General features: G+C 41.8%; 1 protein-coding gene across 3 annotated transcripts in view; it reads left to right on the forward strand.

Annotated features, from left to right (window-relative positions):
• The window catches only part of NBEAL1 (neurobeachin like 1), a 287,965-nt gene that overhangs the window by 167,095 nt on the left and 97,072 nt on the right, over nucleotides 1–23,798 (forward strand). For all 3 annotated transcript variants that reach the window (XM_069733637.1, XM_069733636.1, XM_069733638.1), the window contains 5 exons: nucleotides 384–543; nucleotides 16,100–16,202; nucleotides 16,664–16,811; nucleotides 17,001–17,159; nucleotides 17,546–17,705. In XM_069733637.1, coding sequence (XP_069589738.1) covers nucleotides 384–543; nucleotides 16,100–16,202; nucleotides 16,664–16,811; nucleotides 17,001–17,159; nucleotides 17,546–17,705 — 730 coding nt within the window. The remainder of the gene's footprint in view (nucleotides 1–383; nucleotides 544–16,099; nucleotides 16,203–16,663; nucleotides 16,812–17,000; nucleotides 17,160–17,545; nucleotides 17,706–23,798) is intronic.

Below are 23,798 nucleotides of genomic sequence, written 5' to 3' on the forward strand. Positions count from 1 at the left end.
CATTTTCTGCTTGTAGATGCTTCTCCAGGAAGGCGGCCTAACAGAATTAAAATTATATTTACTTGCATATTCAACCTATATCGGCAAGTAAATATCATTTCTGGATGCGACAGGTTCCCTTTAAAGTGAACCTGGCACATTGATTCATGCAGCCCATGGTACGGGCAACATGAACGGAGACCGGCTCCTGCATTACAGACTTGTATGTTTTATTCTGAAACGTTTCAGCTTCTCCCTGTCGGCTCCGCTGGGTTGACAGGTCTCTCCCTAAGAAGCCAATTTGAAATTGTTAAAGGTAATATTATGTACAAGTTTCTAGATTGCTTCTCAATCATCTTTAGTAGCGGAATGTGTTAAAAACTTTAATACTATTGTCCCCCTAGGTACCAGGCCATTTCATGGATGTGAATGTCTTGATGGCTGTTCAGCTACTGATAGAGCAGGTGTCTGTGGAGAAGAACATGGCGTTGTTGCAGCAAATGTACCAGTTTTTGTTGTTTGATTTCCGCATCTGGAATCGTGGAGACTTTCCCTTTCGAATTGGTGAGAATTTCTTAAATCTAATGTTAATGTCTGGTATAGTTACTTGCAGTAAAGCCAGCCACTAACAGAAGGTAAAGGGGAATAGCTGAAAAATGGGAGAGGGGTAGAAGATTTTTAAGATATGCAGTAAATGTTCAGATTGTTTCACATTTTCCCCTTTTTAGTACGTTACAGCATAAGAGCTCATGCATATGGCAGAGCCCTGTGGACAGTGCATGGATTTTCTTTTTGTTCTTTGCATACAAATAAAACTTTAAAAAATCCATTTTACCATCCTTCAGTGTATTTTCACCCCTGCCTGGGACAAAAGTAAAAATGCCACACCATTTAGATATTCTCGATTTATTCCTCTTCCAGTGCTATTGGATGTAGGGACGAATTGTTGTATATCCACCATTTTTCTCACCTTTGTCCTTTAGCCACTGTACGGAAGCTCCAGGAAAACCCTTCCTTTATCTACTATAATCTTCAGCTCTAGTCATAGTTATGCTAAAATATGGGCATGTTCTACCTCAGGAGAACCTCTGGAGCATTTTAACAGCCTATATGAGCAAATCGGACAACCTTTCCATCTGCGGGCTACATGGCAACAGATGGTCTCTATTGAAAACGGATCCAGGCAGACAGCCCGTCCCACAAAATAAGCCCTGAATTTCACTTGCCTTCACTGAGAGGAAGTCGCCGAGTCCACTTGTAATGGACCCTGACTCCATTTTTCTGAGAGGCCTAGGCGACATAGTGAAGACTACTCTTTACCTGGCTTGAGGCCACACATCCTGAAATGGCATTTCTACCTTACCCACACCATACTGAAGGGGCTCCCCCACATACAGTGGGGCAAAAAAGTATTTAGTCAGTCAGCAATAGTGCAAGTTCCACCATTTAAAAAGATGAGAGGCGTCTGTAATTTACATCATAGGTAGACCTCAACTATGGGACACAAAGTGAGAAAAAAAATCCAGAAAATCACATTGTCTGTTTTTTGATCATTTTTTTGCATATTATGGTGGAAAATAAGTATTTTTTCAGAAACAAACAATCAAGATTTCTGGCTCTCACAGACCTGTAACTTCTTCTTTAAGAGTCTCCTCTTTCCTCCACTCATTACCTGTAGTAATGGCACCTGTTTAAACTTGTTATCAGTATAAAAAGACACCTGTGCACACCCTCAAACAGTCTGACTCCAAACTCCACTATGGTGAAGACCAAAGAGCTGTCAAAGGACACCAGAAACAAAATTGTAGCCCTGCACCAGGCTGGGAAGACTGAATCTGCAATAGCCAACCAGCTTGGAGTGAAGAAATCAACAGTGGGAGCAATAATTAGAAAATGGAAGACATACAAGACCACTGATAATCTCCCTCGATCTGGGGCTCCACGCAAAATCCCACCCCGTGGGGTCAGAATGATCACAAGAACGGTGAGCAAAAATCCCAGAACCACGCGGGGGGACCTAGTGAATGAACTGCAGAGAGCTGGGACCAATGTAACAAGGCCTACCATAAGTAACACACTACGCCACCATGGACTCAGATCCTGCAGTGCGAGACGTGTCCCACTGCTTAAGCCAGTACATGTCCGGGCCCGTCTGAAGTTTGCTAGAGAGCATTTGGATGATCCAGAGGAGTTTTGGGAGAATGTCCTATGGTCTGATGAAACCAAACTGGAACTGTTTGGTAGAAACACAACTTGTCGTGTTTGGAGGAAAAAGAATACTGAGTTGCATCCATCAAACACCATACCTACTGTAAAGCATGGTGGTGGAAACATCATGCTTTGGGGCTGTTTCTCTGCAAAGGGGCCAGGACGACTGATCCGGGTACATGAAAGAATGAATGGGGCCATGTATCGTGAGATTTTGAGTGCAAACCTCCTTCCATCAGCAAGGGCATTGAAGATGAAACGTGGCTGGGTCTTTCAACATGACAATGATCCAAAGCACACCGCCAGGGCAACGAAGGAGTGGCTTCGTAAGAAGCATTTCAAGGTCCTGGAGTGGCCTAGCTGGTCTCCAGATCTCAACCCTATAGAAAACCTTTGGAGGGAGTTGAAAGTCTATGTTGCCAAGCGAAAAGCCAAAAACATCTCTGCTCTAGAGGAGATCTGCATGGAGGAATGGGCCAACATACCAACAACAGTGTGTGGCAACCTTGTGAAGACTTAAAGAAAACGTTTGACCTCTGTCATTGCCAACAAAGGATATATTACAAAGTATTGAGATGAAATTTTGTTTCTGACCAAATACTTATTTTCCACCATAATATGCAAATAAAATGTTAAAAAAACAGACAATGTGATTTTCTGGATTTTTTTTTCTCAGTTTGTCTCCCATAGTTGAGGTCTACCTATGATGTAAATTACAGACGCCTCTCATCTTTTTAAGTGGTGGTGGAACTTGCACTATTGCTGACTGACTAAATACTTTTTTGCCCCACTGTACCTACACCTGGGAGAAAATCCTGCCTGTCTCTGGGTGTGATAAGGCTCAGAATATCGTAGTGAGTCTTTTGTACCTTTTCATCTTCACTCACACATCAGTGTGGCCCCATTGCGGTCACTGGTTGCCTGAGCCCCCTTTATGGTCACTGGTTGCCTGAGCCCCCTTTGATGCGGGGTGTGTGTTCCTGCACTAGCGGTTGCCCATACCAGCTTATCCAATCACTGGACCTATACTGGTCCTCTATAACTTGGGCTATATATATCCACCTCAAAATTCTCTCTGCCTGAATATATAGTGCTCTGCTGCCTCCTAGTAGCATTTTTCTGCAACAGCAAGTGTCGGAGATGAAATCTGAATAGAGCTTGGTTCTAATTTTTCTGAACTTTTGCCTGAGAAGTCTGAGAAGTTTAAGTTGCCTATTGAGCAGTAAAAATGGACATGGTCTTGGAGGCTCTATACTTGCAGGATACTGAAATTGACAATATCTGTGCTGACCCAGTTTCAGTACTTATTAAAGTACATGTTGAGAACAGTACCTTCGGGGGAAATCTTCATGTTTGCCGCATGCCTGAATCCATTGAAGAGCTTTAGGCAAACATTATGACTCTTTTCCAGTAATTGGTCCCTAACATTCCCATGGACTGTCTTGAGCTCAGCGCTCCCTAGGCCCCAGTAGGCAGAGCGGCAAGCCACAGGATGTTGCCAAAATGACCACCTTCCCCACCAAAGACTCGATTACAAAAGCCTTGGGCAACTTTGTCTTACAAAGCCATCAGAGTCTAATTTTTGCTTAGATTGCCTTGCGCATGCGTGTACTACGGAGGACAGAGAATGAACTTGAATCCAATATTGTGGCCAGCATGCAGCCAGCGGGTAAGGAAAGGGTGAATCAAACACCCGAAAACTCCGCCCATATGACCGAAAACCGGTCCCGCCAAATTCAGGTGACAGGTTCTCTTTAAGAGAAAGGAAGTAATGCTCAAAATTAGAAGCCTATGACAGAACAATTAATGAGAATCAGCTCTTGGTTAGATGGATGGATATTGTCTCTACTCAAAGGCTAGTTAATACCAATTTCTCTTGGTTTATTGTCGTTTTTGATTATTTGACATCTATATATACAAATACTAGGATTTGCCTTGAACTAATCTGTAACAATGTCAATATGTTGTGTTATGGTTTACTTTTTCTGTGTGGAAAAAGAAAATGGGGAAAAAAGTATGTAAAGTCGTTTTGTGTAATAAAACTGATCTGACTCCGAAATAGGAGAACCATCAAACTGTTACCTCCTCCTTCAGGGAATGCTGCTTGAAACGGAGCTGACAGTAGTCTCCTTCTATGAGCCTAACCATCTTTTCAAGGTCATTCTCTCAAAGCACTAGGGAATCCTACTAACTGGGGACTGCTTTGGATAGCTCTACTCTATCACCTATAGCCTCTTCGACCCTGCAGACTACAACAAAAGATTTCACTTTTTACTCCACCCCCTATTCCTTTTTCTCAATGATAGGTCACATATTCACCTCAGTTCATCTCTTTTCTCAATTCAGATGAACTAACATTCTAACCATCCCTTGGACAGACAATAACCTATGGCCGTCCCATTGTTCTGCATTCATTCAGGCTCCTCAGTCTTTCACATGACACCTTAATGATTCCCTCTTTACAATAAAAGATATTGTTTAGAAAATTGAGAGTTCTGCTGGAATTTTCAATTTAACACTGGTTCTGTATTCACTCCTTTCTTTTTGTTGGAAGCCCAGAAGGGTACCCTTGCAGACACCCGTAGGCTAGTTTCACATTGCGTTAAAGCAGCCCGTTCAACACATGCGTCAAACGGGCTGCGTTAACGCAAGTGCCGACATGCCATTGCACTAGCTCAGATAGAGCATCTGCTAGCTCTATCTGCGCTAGCAGTGAAAGACCCGGAAACGCTGCAGCCCGCATCCCAGAGTCCGTGACTCAATGACGGCACATTACTAGCGCACGCCCGAAATATGGCTTAATGTCAGCGTTAATGGACTGCGTTACACCGCGTTATGCCGCAGTGTGACGCAGCCCGTCTAACGGACTGCTAGAACGTAATGTGAACCCAGCCTTATCCAGCTTGCTTCCAGGCTCAAGTTGTCACGATTTAGATACATACAATTGCCATCTATCGAGTTGGGTCACTTCGAATCAAACTGGAAATATGACCCTGCTCCATATATTAAATAAAAGCAGTAAATGAGACTAAACTAGAACTTATCCTGCTTTTAACACTCGGCTTGAAAAACCTTCTTAGATGGAGAAAACAGAAATATTTCTTGCATAGCAATAAACCTGGCTCATGGCTGCTCCGCCAACTGAACTTTCCTATCCATCTCTGTACACCTACATCCACCATCAGTGCTTTCACACATCAGGTGTGTGTGTGTGCGCGTGTGTGTGTGTGTGTGTGTGTGTGTGTGTGTGTGCGCGTGTGTGTGTGAGAGAGAGCGCCCTCCGTGGATCTTTCTGGAAATTTGAAATGTTTCCCTTATTAACTCACTGCTACTGACACCTCCTTTGTTCAGACCTACTACATTGAGCTCTTTCATGTGTCATTTTATTATAGTCCGGGATACTGTCAAATTCACAGGCAAACTGGCATCTCCTCACCTTCCTCTTCAATCTCTGACAAAACTGGGCCTTCCCACCTAGTGTAGATGACTACACTTGCTTCTCGTGGCGGCGGGCCGATGGTTTTGAGAAAGTTCACCACTTTTTCTCCTCTTCTGACATAATCTCCTTCAGGGTACTGAGAGAAAAAGAATTTCTCCCTCAGAGCATTTTAGTTATTTGCAAACAAAACATGGATTGTCACGCTACCTGTCTGGTTTTGATACTCTATTTACTTTGACATAATTTTATGCTATTTGGCAATCATCTCCATACCCCACAATTTTTGTTGTCTAGTCACCATCGAACAGCAATCCTCATTACACCATACGCAATAATGCATGTAAATGGGAGGTGGACTTGGTGGGCACATGTGACACTGCTTCCTGGAGTAATGCGTGTGCTGTGCATGATGCCTCCTGTGGAAGTATGACTAAGGCTACGTTCACACTAGCGTTCGGCTAGTGTGCGTCGCGCTAGCGTCGGGCGACGCAGCGGCGATGCACGCGTCATGCGCCCCTATGTTTAACATGGGGGACGCATGCGTTTTTGCTTGTTGCGTTTTCCGACACGTGCGTCTTTTTTGACGCTAGCGTCGGACCAAGAAAACGCAACAAGTTGCATTTTTCTTGCGTCTGATTTTCGTCAAAAAACGACGCACGTGTCGAAAAACGCAGCGTTTTTGTGTGCGTTTGCACGCGTTTTTCGGTGCGTTGTGCATCGCGTCGCCGACGCAGCGGCGCACAACGCTAGTGTGAACGTAGCCTAAAAGCGCGTCAGGGTAAGGGATACGGCACCCATACTCTTATCCTCTGCTATTCAGGCAAGTGAACCAGAACCATTCTTTATAAGCATTGGACAATCTATAGACAATGACGTTACTCACTGCTGCAATAAATAAATGTTGGACCCTACAGGATTGTTTTTTTTTTTTTATATCATAATGAATATTTACCATCTTTGCCACATTATATAGTAGATATGCACATTCACTTTATTGGGTTCCTATTCAGTGTCCCTTTCTTGAGGTACCTATGTTTTTATATTTAATATCGATTTAGTATTCAAAAAAATGATCTTTGGATTAGGGAAAAAAGCAAAATTGTGTGTAACATATTATCCCTTAAAATAAGATTTTATTAAATTATTGTTAAACACCAACCAATGTGTAAAAAACGTAACACAGTACAAAAACTAGATAGCCCTTAAAAAACCCTATATGTCCCTGCCTAACTGTGGAGGTTTATAAACATAAGGATGAATGACCTCGGGGAGATCAAAACATCCAAAACCGCGGAGACACCATCACGTGTTTCTCAACGCAGCAATCCAGAACACTGCCCCCATCCCTTATGGGAAATATGCAAATGCATGTAGAAAAGCCGCGGGAACACCATCACGTGTTTCTCAACGCAAGCAATAAATAGCCAGGTCTTTCACCGGGAAGGGCAGCATCCAAAAAGGAAAACCACCTGTGCCAAAACATCCACAGACAGCTGTTTCGGGGTATTTGCCCCTCATCAGTGTGGAGTAGGAAACTGGCTATTAGGAGCAGTGCCTAGTAAAAGGACTATAAAAACCTTATATGTCCCTGCCTAACTGTGGAGGTTTATAAACATAAGGATGAATGACCTCAGGGAGATCAAAACATCCAACACTGCGGAGACACCATCACGTGTTTCTCAACGCAGTGATCCAGAACACTGCCCCCATCCCTTATGGGAAATATGCAAATGCATGTAGAAAAGCCGCGGGAACACCATCACGTGTTTCTCAATGCAGGCAACAAATAGCCAGGTCTTTCACTGGGAAGGAACAACCACGGGAAAAGCAGCATCCAAAAAGGAAAACCACCTATGCCAAAACATGGTATCTATCCACAGACAGCTGTTTCGGACACTATGGAGGTTGGCACCCTAAGAGATACATTTGCTTGGCGCCCCCACTCCGCAACGTCTATCCCAATCTGTCCTTGATAGACCATTTGACTAATGCAGGTGGGAAAACATAACGCTTTAAAAGAAATTAATTATAGATTGCAGGGAAGTGTTAAATCACTATAGGCTAAATGATCAGACTACATAAGGGTATACTAGAAATAACTTATAATAAATGGTGTGTCCCTCTATAAATAATAGAGAATAGGAACCCTATAGAACAAATACAAATACAAACACCCTTCATAAGACATGGTCCAATACAGAAAAATAGCTAATCCACAGAACCGTGTGCACTTGGCATAGACGATTAGATATTACTAAAGTCCATATAATCAATGAAAGGGTTGTAAACAATGGAGGAACTTATCCCATCCAGAAGGATTCGCCTCAACGCATTTCCCCGTCCATGCGGTTCATCAGGAGGCCCAGTTATTTTACAGCAATGAGATGTCCAGATAGAGGAAGCATACCTTACTAATCTATGTAGAACGGGGTTATATATCCCACCACATAGACAGGAGGCAATCAGCATCACGGGTATAATACCCTCCTGTGGGAAAAATTACGTTTCTCCATAAGCCCGTCCCTCCATGTGCCGCCATAGCGGCTAATGTACGCGCAAAACATACATGCCAGAAGTAAGGTTAGCGGCGTGACATGATGTATCGCGTTCCACCGTGGAACGCAAGGAAATAAAACCATTACCTTCAGTATACTCCCAGTCATGCGCAAAATCGTGCATTCAAAAGTGGAGAGCATAGATATGTCTGGTCATGCGCAAATGAAATCAGCAACTGGATGCAGGGTAATGCACCAATATCATCATGTTTTACGATCATTTCTTATAAATAAAACATTTAAATAGCGATGGAGTGTAAGTATACAGGCTATGATAATTGTTGATAGTTATTGATGCAATTAATGTTTTGAAAAAGAGATCTAGTAAAATAGAGAACAGGGCGGAGAGAATCGCAGGTATACCTTAATGAAGATAAACGATACAAAGATAAAATCTCACTAATGAAGAACCAACAAAGGATTTTTTGTTGGACACTGATGGCCCAGAAATCCATTACAGAAAGTCCCTTAGAAACCGCGGGACTAGAGACTATTGTCAACTCATACAGCTGTTAACATAAGACAAATAGAATATGTAGATTAGATAAAGCAAGTATAGGAAAGGCACTCATTTAGACCTCTAGGGGACAAAGATTGCATCCTAAAAATCCATTCTGTCTCACGTTTTAGAATCGCCTTATCAAAGTCACCCACCCCTAATTCCAGGCTTAACCAACTCAATCATAGAAAAGGAGATTTTATCCAGGCATCCGCCATGTACACCATTGACATGGCGAGCAATGGGGGTATCACGTTTATTTCTTATGTCACCGAGGTGTTCTCCAACCCTAACTCTTAATTCCCTTATAATTTTTCCAATGTAGTCCAAGGGGCATATGCATGTCGCTTTATATAAGAGTCCCGATGATCTGCAGTTAACAAAATATTTAATGTAGAATTTTTTGCCATTCGAGCCACGGCAAAATTCCTTGCATTGTGACTTTACCCCGCACCTTGTGCAATTACCGCATCTAAAGAAACCAATAGGTCTCCTATCCTGCCAGGTTCCAGTCCCTTGAGGTTTCTCATAGAGACTGTGAACTGATCTATCCCCTAGAGATCGTCTTCTTCTATAGGTAATGTTTGGTCTCGGCGCTATAAGGTTTTCTAGGTTCGGGTCAGCCAATAATATACCCCAGTTTGTTTTGATAATTTGGTATATCCTTTCGGCCTGATTGTCATACGTGCCAATTATCCTGACCACATTAGAGGCCTCAGGTCGAATCCTTTCTCTGAGGAGAGAAGAACTGTCTTTACTAAGTGCCTCCTCATATGGTCTATGTAGTACTCTGTTAGGATAGCCCCTTTACTTAAATCTATGGTGGAGATCACCTTCCTGTTCTTTTTTTAAAACTTCAATGTCCGAACAATTCCTCCTAATATGGAGGAACTGTCCTTTTGGTATCCCCTTCTTCAGTGGAACTGCGTGATGACTTTTCCACTGTAACAAGCTATTTGTTGCAGTCGGCTTGCGATACATGTACATCTAGTTTTTAGTTTCTGTGTTACATGCATTATTTTACACATTGGTGTTTTTTTTTACCAATTTATTAAAATCTAATTTTAAGGGATAATATGTTATACACAAATTTGCAATTTTCCCTAATCCAAAGATCCTTTTTTTGAATACTACTTTAAACTTAATATGGACAGTTTTCTTTCAGGCCCTGTGAATACTGATTTGTGGACACAGGATGCCAATATAGTTTTCTCAACGAGTAGCGCACCTCTTGAAAGTGCAGAGAATCCCTCTTTAAAAACCCTGTTTAAAGATATTTATTTGGGATATAAAGAGAACATAAGAGCTTGATGGGAGATTAAGGGGCTTGAAAACTACATAAAAAATAAAATAGTACCCAGAGGCCTTAGAATAACGATTAAACCATCACCCCGTACCACTAACCCCCAGTTGCGAACTGCGTGGACAAAGGAATCGATTGAGTCCTCAATTCAATTCATGCAATTACTACTTATAGAAGAGAAAAAAAGCTGTATCTGTATGAGGAATCAAGCAATAAACTCAATCAATTAATTGAGCAAGTACAAAAATCTAAGTCTGACCCTGACTTTTCAAGACGGGAGAATATCCTTCAAACATCAGTGAAAAAATGTCAGACTAGACTGAAGGATAGGAAACATATGCAATTCACACGAGATTTGGTTGAATTTAAGGATAGTAGGGCGTACGAATTTCAAATACTTCGGAAATTTCATCATCTGATATCGACACATCGGATGCTGAGCGCTCTGGAAATATTCCAGTGACCCATCAAGGTAGGCAAAGTGGTAATAAATTGCGGTGATCAAGAAATCAACACAAGCAAAGGGGGAGGGCCACAAGGAAATTCTGATGGTACCAATTTTTCGTCCTCATTTCCGTCACAGACATCTTTTTTTAGATAGGAGACCAGGTATGAACTACGACCTGAGGAAAAGACCCTAATAATGCAAGGTCAAATTATCAATTTGACTTCTGATGCACTCTCAAGGGAGAAATATGCAGTACTACAAAAAGGCCTCAACTTTGTTCCTACAAACCCCTATAATTGTTTTAGTTGGGTTAAAGATATTAATTTTGTTTGGACGTAATCTGAAATGGAAGTCATTCTTCCAGCAACATGATTTAGAACAATGTAAACAACAAGGACTCTCTGAAGATGATGTTGAGAGTTACCAGGCTTTGGTTGGCCTTTTATGTGAAAATGAACCCAGTCGTGGTAGGGGCCCTTTCACCAATCATAGTAACATAGTTAGTAAGGCCGAAAAAAGACATTTGTCCATCCAGTTCAGCCTATATTCCATCATAATAAATCCCCAGATCTACGTCCTTCTACAGAACCTAATAATTGTATGATACAATATTGTTCTGCTCCAGGAAGACATCCAGGCCTCTCTTGAACCCCTCGACTGAGTTCGCCATCACCACCTCCTCAGGCAAGCAATTCCAGATTCTCACTGCCCTAACAGTAAAGAATCCTCTTCTATGTTGGTGGAAAAACCTTCTCTCCTCCAGACGCAAAGAATGCCCCCTTGTGCCCGTCACCTTCCTTGGTATAAACAGATCTTCAGCGAGATATTTGTATTGTCCCCTTATATACTTATACATGGTTATTAGATCGCCCCTCAGTCGTCTTTTTTCTAGACTATATAATCCTAATTTCGCTAATCTATCTGGGTATTGTAGTTCTCCCATCCCCTTTATTAATTTTGTTGCCCTTCTTTGTACTCTCTCTAGTTCCATTATATCCTTCCTGAGCACCGGTGCCCAAAACTGGACACAGTACTCCATGTGCGGTCTAACTAGGGATTTGTACAGAGGCAGTATAATGCTCTCATCATGTGTATCCAGACCTCTTTTAATGAACCCCATGATCCTGTTTGCCTTGGCAGCTGCTGCCTGGCACTGGCTGCTCCAGGTAAGTTTATCATTAACTAGGATCCCCAAGTCCTTCTCCCTGTCAGATTTACCCAGTGGTTTCCCGTTCAGTGTGTAATGGTGATATTGATTCCTTCTTCCCATGTGTATAACCTTACATTTATCATTGTTAAACCTCATCTGCCACCTTTCAGCCCAAGTTTCCAACTTATCCAGATCCATCTGTAGCAGAATACTATCTTCTCTTGTATCAACTGCTTTACATAGTTTTGTATCATCTGCAAATATCGATATTTTACTGTGTAAACCTTCTACCAGATCATTTATGAATATGTTGGAGAACAGGTCCCAATACCGACCCCTGCGGTACCCCACTGGTCACAGCGACCCAGTTAGAGACTATACCATTTATAACCACCCTCTGCTTTCTATCACTAAGCCAGTTACTAACCCATTTACACACATTTTCCCCCAGACCAAGCATTCTCATTTTATGTACCAACCTCTTGTGCGGCACGGTATCAAACGCTTTGGAAAAATCGAGATATACCACGTCCAATGACTCACCGTGGTCCAGCCTATAGCTTACCTCTTCATAAAAACTGATTAGATTGGTTTGACAGGAGCGATTTCTCATAAACCCATGCTGATATGGAGTTAAGCAGTTATTCTCATTGAGATAATCCAGAATAACATCCCTCAGAAACCCTTCAAATATTTTACCAACAATAGAGGTTAGACTTACTGGCCTATAATTTCCAGGTTCACTTTTAGAGCCATTTTTGAATATTGGCACCACATTTGCTATGCGCTAGTCCTGCGGAACAGACCCCGTCTCTATAGAGTCCCTAAAAATAAGAAATAATGGTTTATCTATTACATTACTTAGTTCTCTTAGTACTCGTGGGTGTATGCCATCCGGACCCGGAGATTTATTTTAATCTTATTTAACCGGTTTCGCACCTCTTCTTGGGTTAGATTGGTGACCCTTGATATAGGGTTTTCATTGTTTCTTGGGATTTCACCTAGCATTTCATTGTCCACCGTGAATACCGTGGAGAAGAAGGTGTTTAATATGTTAGCCTTTTCCTCGTCATCTGCAACCATTCTTTCCTCACTATTTTTTAAGAGGCCTATATTTTCAGTTTTTATTCTTTTACTATTGATATAGTTGAAGAACAGTTTGGGATTAGTTTTACTCTCCTTAGCAATGTGCTTCTCTGTTTCCTTTTTGGCAGCTTTAATTAGTTTTTTAGATAAAGTATTTTTCTCCCTATAGTTTTTAGAGCTTCAATGGTGCCATCCTGCTTTAGTAGTGCAAATGCTTTCTTTTTACTGTTAATTGCCTGTCTTACTTCTTTGTTTTAGCCACATTGGGTTTTTCCTATTTCTAGTCCTTTTATTCCCACAAGGTATAAACCGCTTACACTGCCTATTTAGGATGTTCTTAAACATTTTCCATTTATTATCTGTATTCTTATTTCTGAGGATATTGTCCCAGTCTACCAGATTAAGGGCATCTCTAAGCTGGCCAAACTTTGCCTTCCTAAAGTTCAGTGTTTTTGTGACTCCCTGACAAGTCCCCCTAGTGAAAGACAGGTGAAACTGTACAATATTGTGGTCGCTATTTCCTAGAATCGTAAAAGGAAAAGCACCAAGATGTCACCGATTAATGATATTACCAGTATAGATATCTTTATCAAATTGGTTGAAACAGACCTATGCAGGATTTCAATGTTGATCTTAAAAGGGAAAAGAACTTAATAGCAAGTGAATAACTTGCTTTGGCTTATCTAGAAAAAAAATAAAAATCTGATTTTTAAATCATCAGACAAAGGGGGAAACATTGTTATTCTGGATCACCCTCAATACCTTGAGATGTGTGAGACCCTTTTAAATGATAGAGACACATATGAAATTCTGTCTAGTGATCCTACATCTGTTTGCTCTGGAGATCTAACAATTATTTTGAATGATGCAGGGGATAAAGGGTTTCTATCACAAAATGAATTTTTCTATCTTGTACCGGTTACTCCAACTATACCAACCTTCTATGCTCTCCCCAAGATCCATAAGGGTTTGATACCATTTAAGGGTCATCCAATTGTAGTAGGTATAGATTCTATTTCCCAGAATGTTGGCATCTATATTGATCGTATTTTGAGACCTTTTGTGGAGTCACTCCCTTCTTATGTAAGGGACACTTCTTATTTACTCAGTTTGCTTGAGAATGTTGTTGTGGAGCCCCACGTCATGTTGGCATCAATCGATGTGGAGGCTCTGTACAGCAGCATTCCCCATAATATTGGTATTCAGGCGGTAGGGCACTTGTTAAGAACAAGATCTGGGGAATGTCAGGAACATAATGAGTTTATTAAACATCTTCTCAATTTTGTCCTTACTGTCGAAAAGGAAATAGTTCTTTGTAAGTACTTCCACCAGCTCAGGGGCACAGAGATGGGGAGCCTTTGTGCCCCCACATATGCAAATTTGTTCCTGGGCTGGTGGGAGGAAACTTTCATTTTTGGGGAAGAGGAAAAATGGTGGGACACTAACATTAGCCTCTGGGCCAGAAAAAATATTTTGTTAACTGCAGATGCTCGGGACTCTTATATCTCTTATATAAAGCGACATGCATATGCCCCTTGGACTACATTGGAAAAACTATAAGGGAATTAAGAGTTGGGGTTGGAGAACACCTCGGTGACATAAGAAATAAACGTGATACCCCCGTTGCTCGCCATGTCAATGGTGTACATGGCGGATGCCTGGATAAAATCTCCTTTTCTATGATTGAGTTGGTTAAGCCTGGAATTAGGGGTGGGTGACTTTGATAAGGCGATTCTAAAACGTGAGACAGAATGGATTTTTAGGATGCAATCTTTGTCCCCCAGAGGTCTAAATGAGTGCCTTTCCTATACTTGCTTTATCTAATCTACATATTCTATTTGTCTTATGTTAACAGCTGTATGAGTTGACAATAGTGACGTCTCTAGTCCCACGGTTTCTAAGGGACTTTCTGTAATGGATTTCTGGGCCATCAGTGTCCAACAAAAAATCCTTTGTTGGTTCTTCATTAGTGAGATTTTATCTTTGTATCGTTTATCTTCATTAAGGTATACCTGCGATTCTCTCCGCCCTGTTCACTATTTTACCACGTCTCTCATTGAAAATATTAATTGCATCAATAACTATCAACACTTATCATAACCTGTATACTTACACTCCATCGCTATTTAAATGTTTTATTTATAAGAAATGATCGTAAAACATGATGATATTGGTGCATTACCCTGCATCCAGTTGCTGATTTCATTTGCGCCTGACCAGATATATCTATGCTCTCCACTTTTGAATGCACAATTTTGCGCATGACTGGGAGTATACTGAAGGTAATGGTTTTATTTCCTTGCGTTCCACGGTGGAACGCGATACGTCATGTCACGCCGCTAACCTTACTTCCGGCATGTATGTTTTGAGCGTACATTAGCCGCTATGGCGGCACATGGAGGGACGGGCTTATGGAGAGACGTAAGTTTTCCCACAGGAGGGTATTATACCCGTGATGCTGATTGCCTCCTGTCTATGTGGTGGGATATATAACCCCGTTCTACATAGATTAGTCAGGTATGCTTCCTCTATCTGGACACCTCATTGCTGTAATATAACCGGGCCTCCTGATGAACCACATGGACGGGGAAACGCGTTGAGGCGAATCCTTCTGGGTGGGATAAGTTCCCCCATTGTTTACAACCCTTTCATTGATTATATGGACTTTATTAATATCTAGTCATCTATGCCAAGTGCACATGGTTCTGTGGATTAGCTATTTTTCTGTATTGGACCATTTCTTATGAAGGGTGTTTCTATTTGTTGTACAGGGTTCCTATTCCCTATTTTTTATAGAGGGACACACCATTTATTATAAGTTATTTCTAGTATACCCTTATGTAGTCTGCTCGTTTAGCCTATAGTGATTTAACACTTCCCTGCAATCTATAATTCATCTTTTTTAAAGCGTTATGTTTTCCCACCTGCATTAGTTACAGGGTCTATCAAAGGACGGGCTTATGGAGAGACGTCTTTTTTCCCACCTGCCCACCTCCATAGTTAGGCAGGGACATATAGGGGTTTTTAGGGTTATGTAGTGTTTGTCCTGTGTTACATACGTTTTTTACACATTGGTGTTTTTGAACAAAAATTTTATAACATCTAATTTTAAGGGATAATGTTACATATATTATCTATTTACTAATGAACTTTTTTTTTTAGGATTTGTGTTTCACTTCTTTTACTCTGTGCATGGCATAACGTATATACAAACATCAGTAACTGGGTATTATGTTAACTTTACAATAAGGCAGTGACGTAAAAAAAAGTGTAAGACTGAAGGAATATTTTCTGAATGTTCTGTATGACCGGTTTTTACACTTTTTTTTTTTAGTTCATACTTTCTAACTTTGGATGCTGTCATCAGATTTTTAATTGATTTTTAACCGGAAACACATTGATTTTTCTTTTTCTTTTTTTTTTTTGTAACAGGACACATACAATACTTGTCAACCATCATCAAGGATAGCAGAAAACATTTCCGCAAAAAGTATGGTGTTCAGTTTTTGTTGGATACAATCCGAATATATTACAGGTATGAAACAATGCTGTCTTTGGTAGGGCAGTGATTACGTTTGTCCCTGACTATCTGAATATAGCAAGTTATCTGACACCAAAAAATTATTTTTAGTGCCAGTATTGGCACATCTGGGGTGTTGTGTGCTTTAAATGGAAGCAGTCCCCTGTTCCGCAATATCAGATCAACATCAAACCTCTTCATCTGAGCGGCATTTCAGAGGCAACACAAAAAATGAGCAAGCAACAGAAGGAAATGTCATCTGAGAGCAAGCCATCCAGAGCAAGGAGAAAAATAACCGAAAAATTTATAGAATAATGACTTCAATAAGTCCCACCATTTTTTATTTGTGATTTGTAAACAAAGTAATTTGTGCTTGTTTTTCTTTTAATTTAATTTTTAATATCTATAAATTTATATCCGTTCTTTGTTTCCCTTGTTTCTTGTTTATTTTTCTTGTTTTTTTTTAAATCTCCTAGTAAGGAGAATTCTTTGTCATCTGAAGATTTGACTACAATAAGAATGTCTCTGTTTGGACTCATCAAATACTTTCTCAGCAAAGGTGACACACAGGAAGAGATTCAGAGTGTCATCGGTTACATTGCAGCGACCAGTGATGAAGAACAGGTAATTACTATATATATATATATATATATATATATATATATATATATATATATATATATATATATATATATATATATATATATATATATATATATATATATATATATATATATATATATATATTCTTTTCAACGCTCACTTGAATTACATTCTTTTCATCATGTCCTCTTTTTTTTTTTTTTTTCTTAGTTGTGCGGAATATTGAAAGTCATTCATAGTCTCCTGAACGCTACTCCCACTCAGGACCAGCTTTTTCTGCTTCTCTTTGAGCCAGGCAGTGCTGATATTCTTTATACATTGCTGCTGAATCAGAGATATTCTGACAGATTGAAAGAATTAGTATTCAAGGTAAGTGAAGTTTTTTGGGGCTGTTCACCCAGGGTTTTGTTTTAAGGAGGTTTTGTAGCAGTAAGCGAATAGAAACTTTCCAAATCCTCCACAAAAAATCAAAACACCTTAAAAACTTGGAGGTTTTGTTCAGTTTCTGCTCCAAAAACTTTTGAAAAAGACTCCATGTGTGCATACCATTACTTAAAGTATTACCGTGCACCTACAAAGGTGTCTTAATGGTGCTCAGTTTTGTCCCTACTAGCTCAGACTAGATGTTGGCTAGGAATGAACATTGCTCAGGTGACTTGTAGCAACTTTATATAACTACATGGGATAGATATTCTCTCTGGTGCAGTGGAATTTTAGAAATTGAAACCAGGTTTCTTGAAATAATGTTTTGACAGATATTAGAACAGATGCTGAATTGCAATAAAGTTTATGAAAAAAGCAAGCAGCGAATTCGACTGAGGGAAGTGGGCTACTCTGGACTGGGTTTACTGGTGAATGATGCTCCTGTCAGTACATTACTCATAAAAGGACTTCTCAATCAAGTGCTTAGAGCGGGTACGTTTTTTTCCCATTTTTATTCTATTTTTACTATTTGCATGTTGTCTGTCAATATAAGATTTGCCTGTTTTCCACTTCTTAGGCTGTTAACAAACTGGTGAGAACCTCCAAAAATCCCTCTCTATCAAACCATAAAATGTAACTTTTAGTGAATAGCCAGTGTCCCATCCCCTGATGACGCATATGCAGTGAAACATGTTGGGGTACTAGTGCTATAATATTGTCTGTCTTATGCTTGCATATAAGCGTTGGCCCCCCGGGGTGTCATCCAATGAATATTCCTAATCAAAATTGTTACGAACAATTTCATTTGAAGCAGATTAGGGACAATTTTTATACCTTTTTTTATACCCTTAGTATTTTATATGTATACTCATTAAAAGTTAAATTTTATGGTTTGATAGGGATTTTTGGGGGGGTTCTCCCTAATTTTATTAATAATATATGTATCCCTCCAAAGCTATTTATTGTCCTCACATTTTGGTTTGAGGCTATGTTCACATGTGCAGTAATCATCCATTAGAACAGATCCAGTTGTGCAGACTCAACATTTTTTTGGGGGGGTCTGGCAAAAAAAAAAAAAAAAAAAAAATTTCAACTGAATCCGTTTTTTTTTTTTTTTTTTATTTACATTGAAGCCTATGGAAAATGGATCTGTTTATTAGCCATCTGTTTTTCTTTTGTTTGAAAAGGATCCGTTTTTTGCTTACTGGACCAGTTAAAAATGGAACAAAAGAGACAGCTATTTAACAGGTCCGTTCTCCATAGACTTAAATGTTAAAAAAAAAGAAAAAAAAAAAAAAAGAATCCAGTTTAGATCAGTTTTTTGGGTTTTTTTTTTGCGGTGGGACATGAAGACCGACCTAGGCCCTGGCCTGGTCGCCTGGGTAGCGGTATGGCACTTCTGCGGCCAGAGCAGGTGGGTCCTGTAAGCGACACAGCAGTTCCAAAGATGAAATCTGCTTATGAGTGGACAATGGACAGCAGCAGTATATTAGACCGATGTCTGCTGGCTGCCGCGTTGTACCAGGCCTGCGCAAATCGGAAAAAGCGCACCCTGATGACAAGCTTGCCGGTGTTGTCAGGTGCTCTGGAAGTGATGACTCTACTTTCAGGGTATGCTGGGGGAGGTGCCGAATTTGAATGGCAATACTGTTTTTCGTGGGGCATTGACTGCTGGATGAAAGCTGTTGTCAGCCCAGGGCAGAAACAGCTATCTAACAGTCCGTGAAGACCCTCCTCAGCAGCAGCCAGCGGCAGTGCCGGGAAAGTTGGATTGTGCCAGCAGGATGGATGAGTCCACAGCATCCAAAGAAGATAATTTTGAAGAAATTATTTCTCTTCATAATCTGGTACCTAAACAGCTCCTGAGTAGTGACCCCCGTGAATGTTCACCTTGTAATTCAGGTTTCTTGTCATTTTCATTACTAGGAAAAATCTAGGAAATGTGTGACAAAAACAAGTTCAGAGAATGTTGACTCTGCAAGGCAGGATTACCAATTCATGGGGTTAATGGCCATTCTAAACTAAATGGGCCCGCCCCTGTCAGATTACAGCCACTATGCAGGTGAGGCAGGGCGAGTGCCGACCTGGAAGGGGAGTATGGCTCGGCATCCCTGGTTCCATTCATATAAAGAGAGGTTATAAAAAAAAAAAAAATAAAAAAAAAAATCTTTATTTTTATGTAGCGCTAACCTATTCCGCAGCGCTCTACAGTTTGCACACATTATCATCGCTGTCCCCAATGGTGCTCACAATCTAAATTTCCCTATCAGTATGTCTTTGGAATGTGGGAGGAAACCGGAGTACCCGGAGGAAACCCACGGGGAGAACTCTTTGCAGATGTTGTCCTTGGTGGGATTTGAACCCAGGACTCCTGTGCTGCAAGACTGCAGTGCTAACCACTGAGCCACCGTGCTAGGTTATATCTAGAGTTGAGCGAATTTGTTTGGATTTGGTTGCCGAATGTGAATTTGCCATATTCGAATTCTATTCGTGACGAATGCATGTTTGATAATCGGTTCCGAACATATGTGGTAATTTCTACTCCCTTTGACTCTAATGATGTTCGGCTGTGTTCGACGAATATTGCAAATTCGATGCCGATTGTATTCGGAACCGAATCCGAATAAATTCGCTCAACTCTAGTATATATCAAGCTCGTCCATTCAAGACTATATAGAGGAGTGGTGAACTTTTTCTGTAAATAACGCCCCCCTTCCTTCAGCAAAGGGAGTGTAAAAAAAAAAAAACCTGGAAGGAAGAGTTTCTTACCCTCATCCTCAAAGCAGAAATATCCTCTTTAGGATTCCTCTGCTATATGCGACATGGCTCCTAAAATTAATGTGGCCATTTCAAAAGCATCAAGATAGGCGATGGTACTCTTTAACAAAATGGGAGTTCTGAAAGTCCCTAGGGCGGCGGATAGTATCCAGAAGAGAACTTGAGAATCCTATGTAGGTTTTTTAAACCAGTCATTTCAGAAATATGTACAGCCAGGTCGCTGATGGTATAGCTGGATCAGTTGAAAGACCAACTAAATATTAAAACAGCAGGGGAAAATATCTTAGCCGCTATTACTATGAGATGGAGGATGGCGGCATTCCTGGCAGCTGCTCTGCTGACTTGGTGAAATACCTGTTGGACCAGTATTGGATGATATCTTGGGAAAAGCAGTTGACAATAAAACCGGCTTTCCTAATTTAGCATTTCCATCCTGTAAAAGGCCGTATATACTCGAGTATAAGCCGAGATTTTCAGCCAAAGTTTTTGGGCTGAAAGTGCCCCTCTCGGCTTATACTCGAGTCATGGGGGGCGGCAGGGGCGGCGGGTGAGGGGGAGAGGGCGCTGAGGCATACTTACCTAGTCCTGGCGCACCTGACGCTGCCCCTGCCTGTCACACTGTCTTCGGGTGCTGCAGCTCTTCCTGTCAGCGGTCACGTGGGACCGCTCATTAGAGAAATGAATATGGACTCCACTCCCATAGGGGTGGAGCCACATATTCATTCCTCTGAGTCTGAGCGGTCCAGTGACCGCTGACAGGAAGAGCTGCGGCACCCGGAGACAGTGTGACAGGCAGGGGCAGCGTCAGGAGCGCCGAGACTAGGTGAGTATTTTATATTCACCTGTCCGCGTTCCACCCGCCGGGCGTCGCTGCATCTTCCCGGCGCCGCTCTGTCTTCCCGGCGTCTGTCTGCGCTCTGACTGTGCAGGTCAGAGGGCGCGATGACGCATATAGTGTGCGTGGCGCCCTCTGCCTGAACAGTCAGTGCAGAGAGACGCCGGGACGAGACGTCGGGAGCTGCAATCAAGAAAGGTGAGTGTGACTTTTTTTTTTTTTTTATTATTGCAGCAGCAGCAGCAGCAATGGCAGAGCTTTATAAGGAGCATATATGGGGCATGAATGAACGGTGCACAGCTTTATAAGGAGCATATATGGGGCAAGAATGAACGGTGCACAGCTTTATAAGGAGCATATATGGGGCAAGAATGAACGGTGCACAGCTTTATAAGGAGCATATATGGGGCAAGAGTGAACGGTGCAGAGCACTATATGGCACAGCTATGGGGCAATAATGAACGGTGCAGAGCACTATATGGCACAGCTATGGGGCAAGAATGAACAGTGCAGAGCACTATATGGCAGAGCTATGGGGCAAGAATGAACGGTGCAGAGCACTATATGGCACAGATATGGGGCAAAAATGAACGGTGCAGAGCACTATATGGCAAAGCTATGGGGCAATAATGAACAGTGCAGAGCACTATATGGCACAGCTATGGGGCAATAATGAACGATGCAGAGCACTATATGGCACAGCTATGGGGCAAGAATGAACAGTGCAGAGCACTATATGGCACAGCTATGGAGCAAGAATGAACGGTGCAGAGCACTATATGGCACAACTATGGGACAATAATGAACGGTGCCGAGCACTATATGGCACAGCTATGGGGCAAGAATGAACGGTGCAGAGCAATATATGGCACAGCTATGGGGCAATAATGAACGGTGCAGAGCACTATATGGCACAGCTATGGGGCAATAATGAACGGTGCAGAGCACTATATGGCACACCTTTCTATGGTACATCTATGGGGCAATAATGAACGGTGCAGAGCACTAAATGGCACAGCTATGGGGCCATAATGAACGATATGGAGCATCTATTTTTATTTTTGAAATTCACTGGTAGCTGCTGCATTTTCCACTCTAGGCTTATACTCGAGTCAATAAGTTTTCCCAGTTTTTTTGTGGCAAAATTAGGAGGGTCGGCTTATACTCGGGTCGGCTTATACTCGAGTATATACGGTAGTCCTCGTAGAGGTCCAGGACAAGAAAGAGAGGGGTTATACTCTTCCCTCTGTTTAGTACCGAATACAACCTTCAGGCCAAGAAAAAAACCTTGTAAGGATACACTCTAAGGTGGGTATTGATTAGTTCGCCTCCATACAACCAATGTGAATTTTGTTCCAAACAAGTGCAGTTTTATTGCTTTCCACATTTTGCACAGCACCAGGAATCAAAAAATCATAAACCTAACTCCCTAGTCTTGTCCAGGCACTAACTAAACAAACCTCTATTGTCCATAGCAACCACTGATACTTGGGGTTCTCTGCACACTGCCCTGTGCAGACCAGCTCAGGGAGATTCTCTGGCCTGTCTCTCGGTTTGACTCTAAGGCTACTTTCACACTAGCGTTTTTTTTTAATATGTCGCAATGCGTCGTTTAGGGGAAAAAACGCATCCTGCAAAGTTGTTTGCAGGATGCGTTTTTGCCCCATAGAGTAACATTACCGACACATTGCGACGTATTGACACACGTCGCAACCGTCGTGCGACGGTTGCGCCGTGTTGTGGCGGACCGCCGGGAGCAAAAAACGTTGAATGTAACGTTTTTTGCTGCCGACGCACCACTTTTTCCGACCGCGCATGCGCGGCCGGAACTCCGCCCCCACCTCCCCGCACTTTACAATGGGGCAGCGGATGCGCCGTAGAAATGCATCCGCTGCACCTGTTGTGCGGCGCATCAAAGGCTAGCGTCGGAATCTCGGCCCGACGCAATGCGACGGGCCGAATCCGATGCTAGTGTGAAACTAGCCTAAGACACATCCATTCTGCTCTGCTTTCCAGCAGTCTGGTGAATGCCTAGCCTGATCATGTGTAGAGCTCCCCAGATGCCCCTAATCAAAACCTGTACAGCTAGAATTTAACCAAGTCCTACCTGCCTTTGCTACAACCTGAAAAGGCTGAACAAATTCCAGAGAGTTTGATAATTTAAAATGTCTAAAAGATCAGCTATAAAACTTCTGCTTCCAGATTGTTATATTACAGTCTAGGATTTAAAGAAACTGTACGATCACATTGTAATTCACATGAAACACCAAACATTCCTGAGTAGCTTTCGGCATTAAAGGAGAAATCAGGTTTTCAGTTTCGGGTCCTTCCCTTTGGTTGCCATAGTGCCTTCAAGGCTTAACGGAGATTTTAGCAGAAATGACAACTCTCCAATGAAAGAAAGAAGCATGCCTCAACGATTTTCTGATTGTGGGCATATCCGTGGAGCGTTGCAGAACTCAGTTGGCAGAGTTAAGGGCAACCTTGACAAGGTTAGGTTTCCTACTCAATTTAAAAAAAAAAAAAAAAAATCAAGATTAGAATCTAAACCAGTACAGGCCTTCCCTCATCATCTCCTAGACTCAGTAAATCAGATTTATCTTCCAAGGGCGAAAGGGGAAAAGGTGTCCAGCTAAGTGTCAAAATTAATAAGTAATCTGGCCACAACTCTAAAGGTACCTTCACACTCAGCGACGCTGCAGCGATACCGACAACGATGTCGATCGCTGCAGCGTCGCTGTTTGGTCGCTGGAGAGCTGTCACACAGGCAGCTCTCCAGCGACCAACGATGCCGGTAACTAGGGTAAACATCGGGTTACTAAGCGCAGGGCCGCGCTTAGTAACCCGATGTTTACCCTGGTTACCATTGTAAAAGTAAAAAAAAAAACACTACATACTTACCTTCCGCTGTCTGTCCCCGGCGCTGTGCTTTCCTGCACTGACTGTGAGCACAGCGGCCGGAAAGCAGAGCG

This window comes from Ranitomeya imitator, chromosome 7, assembly GCF_032444005.1.
Source record: "Ranitomeya imitator isolate aRanImi1 chromosome 7, aRanImi1.pri, whole genome shotgun sequence".
Taxonomy (NCBI): Eukaryota; Metazoa; Chordata; class Amphibia; order Anura; family Dendrobatidae; genus Ranitomeya; species Ranitomeya imitator.